This window comes from Elephantulus edwardii, unplaced genomic scaffold (assembly GCF_000299155.1).
Source record: "Elephantulus edwardii isolate Elephantulus edwardi_28Jun2011 unplaced genomic scaffold, EleEdw1.0 scaffold00081, whole genome shotgun sequence".
NCBI lineage: Eukaryota > Metazoa > Chordata > Mammalia > Macroscelidea > Macroscelididae > Elephantulus > Elephantulus edwardii.
The window spans coordinates 4,365,151-4,370,112 of record NW_006399831.1 but is presented as its reverse complement, the minus strand read 5'-3'; the positions used below and the strand labels follow the sequence as shown (position 1 = coordinate 4,370,112).

The 4,962-nt window shown below is 36.2% G+C and overlaps 1 protein-coding gene across 1 annotated transcript; it reads left to right on the top strand.

Annotated features, from left to right (window-relative positions):
• Positions 1 to 4,291: 4,291 nt before the first annotated feature.
• On the top strand, positions 4,292 to 4,684 carry LOC102854556 (prefoldin subunit 4-like). The gene has a single exon (XM_006889810.1). The coding sequence runs from the start codon at positions 4,292 to 4,294 to the stop codon at positions 4,682 to 4,684; it is 393 nt and encodes a 130-aa protein (XP_006889872.1).
• The last annotated feature ends 278 nt before the right edge of the window (positions 4,685 to 4,962 follow it).

Below are 4,962 nucleotides of genomic sequence, written 5' to 3'. Positions count from 1 at the left end.
TTTTCATCAAGTTTTTAAGCTGTGTTTGCTTTTGCACATTGCTTTTCCTATGACAGTAAATGGAAAGTAAATTTCAGAGAGTTTCTTTTATCATACTAAGTACATACCATGTCCATATTAAAAATAGTGCCAGTGTTTCATCCAATAGATTTCTTCTCTTTCTCTTTTAAAAAACATAGTTTAGAATTGGTAGGAAGCTAAGAACTAACAAAATCAGACATCATTTAAGGCTTGAGTATCTGGAGTTTTTACTGGGCATGTCTTGTGATTGAATTTCATGCCCTGCCTAACAGACATCACTTTTTAAACTTATTAACAAATTCAGTGTTCTTTGGGGTTTTCTTTATTAAAGCTGAAACTGTCATATTGATACACTGGATTTTGGAATTTTGAATTGTATAGCATCTATGTCTTCTTCCCTACAACATCCTGGATGTCAACTTTACTATCTTTTCTCTTCTGTCAGCTTCAAGTATTCCCTCAATTCTGTTACAGAATTTCAAACGGCAATTTCAGCATTGAAACAATTTATTGCTAATTTCTTTGCATTTCCACCTTCTCTGATATGAATCAGGACGACCCAGAATAGAACAAGGCTCAGAACTGTTGTTGATAGGACCACTATGGGTCATACTCATCTGGGCAGCACCTAACATGATATATATAATAATAACATGATATAAATCCAAAAAGTTTTTTTTAAAACCCCCCCACACTGCCGTGTATAGGTACTAGTTGTGGTCTATATACTATACTACTATTAGTGTAATCTCAGTTTAGAGTTACTTTTTATTTAAAGTCAAGCCATCTTATCATTAGAACTACTGAAATCAAATTATGTAATTACAATCTTACACAACATATGTAGGATTTTGTAGCTAAATGCAAAATGCTGCATCTATTTTTATTGCATTTCACCTTGTCAGATTTGACTTAGTCTTTTCCCAGAAAACCTCTACTAGAGCATCCAATTAAGACAAAGTGAAAATGTGGGTCAGAGAATTAAAGCCAACACTTACATGCAGACTGAAGGGCCTATGAAAATAAACATCTTGTGAGAAAACTTACCTGTCATTTGCTGACAGAAACCCTCTCATAAAAGGGAAGATATCATTAAAAAGAAGAAAGAAATTTATCTACAGCTTTTACAATGGAAACCTGAGATTTTGCCATAATAACATTTTTAAATAAGGACATGATTGAGAAATATATCATTAAAATATTTAGTCATGGTGGTGTTGTCAGGTGACATTGCGATGGCTCTGAATGCTATGGACTGTAGGGACAACAGAAAGCATAATAGACACTGTATCAGCCTCACAATCTTATTACCCATAAGCCTTTTATTGTAGTCACTGTGTCAATCCACCTCATTTAGGAACTTCCTCTTTTTCCTGGCCTTCTATTTTTCCAAGTATGATGTTCTTCCCTAGGGACTCTGGCCCCTCCCAATTACATGCCAATGTATGTGAGATGAAGTCTCCCTCCCTGGCTTCTAAGGAGCAACCTGCTTTAGCTTCTTCTAAGATAAACTTGTTTGTCCTTTTGGCAGTTTATGTTATATGCAGCAGTTTTCACTAATACCACGTTCAATTAAAAGACATCCACTTTTTGGTCTTTCTTATTCTTTGATAAATGTTCACATACATATAAAACAATGAAAATTACTATGGCTTGGATCAGGTGCCTCTTATTATTGAAAGACACATTCTTGTTCTTTAGCATTTTAAAGAGATCCTTGTTAGATTTTCCCATTGTAATATCATTTGATTTGTTGACTATTACTTCCAAGGGTGTTTTGTGGATTCAAGTAGAATGAAGTCCCTGGCCATGTCTATCTTTTCTGCATTTATTATCTATATGTTATCTATTGGTCTAATTGTGAGAATTTTGTTTTATTTGTGTTAAGGTCAAGATTATATGGATGAAGCCTATATTCACTCCTTGATCTTTTTCAATATATGCATCAAATGATTTTTGTTTTCTGCAAGGAATGTTAATTTATATGCATATGGAAGGCTATTTATGAGCTTTTCTCAAATCTGGATGCTAAAATTTTATTCCTGTATTGCAGCTTCTTGAATTATTAGCTTGGGATAAAGATTGAGCAAGTATGGTGAAAGGATACAACTCTCTCACCTTCCCAAAAGAGACACACACACACACACACACACACACAAACTGTAATATCCCCTAGCTGTATTCAAATGACCACTTCTTGGTCTTTTACATTTTGCATGTGAACACAATTAAGCATTCTGGAATTCTCATTCTTCTCAATGTTACACATAATTCATTATGATCCACATAGTTGAATGTCTTTGTGAAGTCAATAAAACATAAGTAAATATCTTTCTTGTATTCCCTATTTTCAACCAAGATCCATTTAATCTCAACAATTATATTCCCCATTTCAAGGCCTCTTCTGAACTCAACTTGGGGGGGAAAAGAAAATAAAACCCAAAGCAAAAGAAAAAAATGTGTTGTGATGGGAAAGTCTACTGTCAGGGACCTCTCTAAAGTACTCAAGAGCAATGGTGTTTCTTTGGAGACTAAGGTGCATCTGATACAGGCCATGGTCTTTGCAATCACTTGTTATGCATCAGAGAGTTGGACAATGACTAGGGAGGATAGAAGGAGAATTGACGCTTTTGAGCTGTGGTGCTGGAGAAGAGCATTGAATGTACCATGGACTGCCAAGAAAACAAACAGATTCATCCTAGAGAGGGTTAAACCAGGCTACTCCTTGGAGGCAAAGATTCTGGGGCTTCGTCTGACATACTTGGGACATGTTGCAAGGAGACACAGGTCTTTGGAGAGGGACATCATGCTGGGTAGAGTAGAGGGACTGCGCAGGAGGGGAAGACCTTCTATGAGGTAGATTGATTCAGTGATTGGGGTAATCGGGATGGGTATGTCAGAGGCAATGCGATTGGCACAGGATAGAGCGGGGTTTAGGGCTGTTGTACATAGGGTCACTATGAGTCGCAAACGACTCGACATACAACAACAACAACAACAAAGCAAAAAAAATACAAGCTGGCCCAAAGTACAACCTTCAGTAATTTAGAGACAATGTCAGAAACTGACTTGATACTTTGAACACTAATTATTGAAGACCAGATTAGTTATGGGATGGAAACAAGACAATATACATAAAAAAAGTAAAAGCTCACTTAAAGGCACAGAAAAAATCAAAAGACCAAAATAGATGTCAGAAGCAGCTCTGAAATTTATAGTCTGTTGTCTGTTATCACTCTATGTTGACATGTTAGAAAGGTAAGTTATATAATTCAGGTTGCATTTAAATAACAGATCTCATACTCAAACTTTAGTCTGTCTAATTCATTCTGTACACTTACACAATTACAAGAATGTAAAGAACCAATATGACCACACTTTTGTAAATTAATACAACTATAAAAGTTGTATTTGTCTGAGAAAGATAAAAATTTGGGCATGAATCCAATTGTTCAATCATGAAGGAAAACTGGAACCTCTAATCATTAGGCCATCAGCGCTCTCTTATTTTCTTAGTTTGATCAAATATTATGGTAAGAAGCTGTACTTCCCTCCCAAAGGCACATAGTTCAAATCCGCCAATTGCTCTGCAGAAGAAGGATGGTAACTTCCTCATATGTGATTAGCTGCCTCTGAAAACCCACTAGAAGGTCAGCTATAAGTTGGTTTCAGCTTGATAATACATCACAACAAGAGCAAGTAATTGTTCTGTATTTTTGTCCTATTCATTACTTGTTGCTGCTGTTGTTATGTGCCGTCGAGTTGCCTGTGACACACTAAGACCCTAGATACAACAGCCCTAAACCCTGCTCTGTCCTGCGCCAATCTCACTGTTTCCGATACCCCCATCTAGGTTACCCCAGTCACTGAATCAATCCACGTCATAGAGGGTCTTCCCTTCCTGAGCTGTCCCTCAACCCTCCCAGGTATGATGTCCCTCTCTAAGGACCGGTCCCTCCGTACAGCATGTATGTCAGAAGGAGGCTCAGAATCCTTGCCTCCAAGGAACAACCTGGTTTAACCCTCTCCAGACTGAATCTGTTTGTTTTCTTAGCAGTCAATACTCTTCTCCAGATTCATTACTTAGAATATGCAAACTATCGTTTTGGCATAATGATTATATGGAGTATTAAACTAACTCAATTCAGAAGTCTCAGGTAGCATACAAGGAAGGAAGGAGTATAAACAACAAAATGTTTATAAAATTGTATCTAAATTTCTCAATATCTACTTTGTCCTTCAAAGTATCAAAAGTTAGCGTAAGGTCACCATGAAGAAGGCGGCTGCAGAAGACATCAATGTTACCTTTGAAGACCAACAGAAGATAAAAAAATTTGCACTGAATGTGAATAGAATCTCAGAGCTAAAGGAGGAGAGAGGTGTAAAAAAGAAACCGCTGCAGAATTTAGAAGACATTTGCGATGACATCATGTTAGCGGATGATGACTGCCTAATGATACCCTACCAAGAGGGTGATGTTTTCATTAGCCATTCTCAAGAGGAGACACAAGAAATGTTAGAAGAAGCAAAGAAAAATTTGCAAGAAGAAATCGATGCCTTAGAATCCAGAGTGGAATCCATCCAGCAGGTGCTAGCAGATTTGAAAGTTCAGTTATATGCAAAATTCTGGAGCAACATAAATCTGGAATCGGATGAAAGTTAGACGTTTTATAATGCGTTTTAAAAAATTTGTTTAATAAACTTGAATATTGTTTAAATTGATAATTTCTCTTCTTCAAATGATATGAAAACAAAATGTTTCTTTTTTAAAAATTTTCATTTAGTGGAAACTTGCCTATTTTCACGTCTTGCTCATTTATTTTATATTTTTAAAAGAAGATAGTATGCATCTATGCATTTTACATAACGATTCTATCAAGTCTAGAGGCTCTGTTGCCATGTTATTAAAATCAGTTAAGCAATTAAAAAAAAAGTTAACCT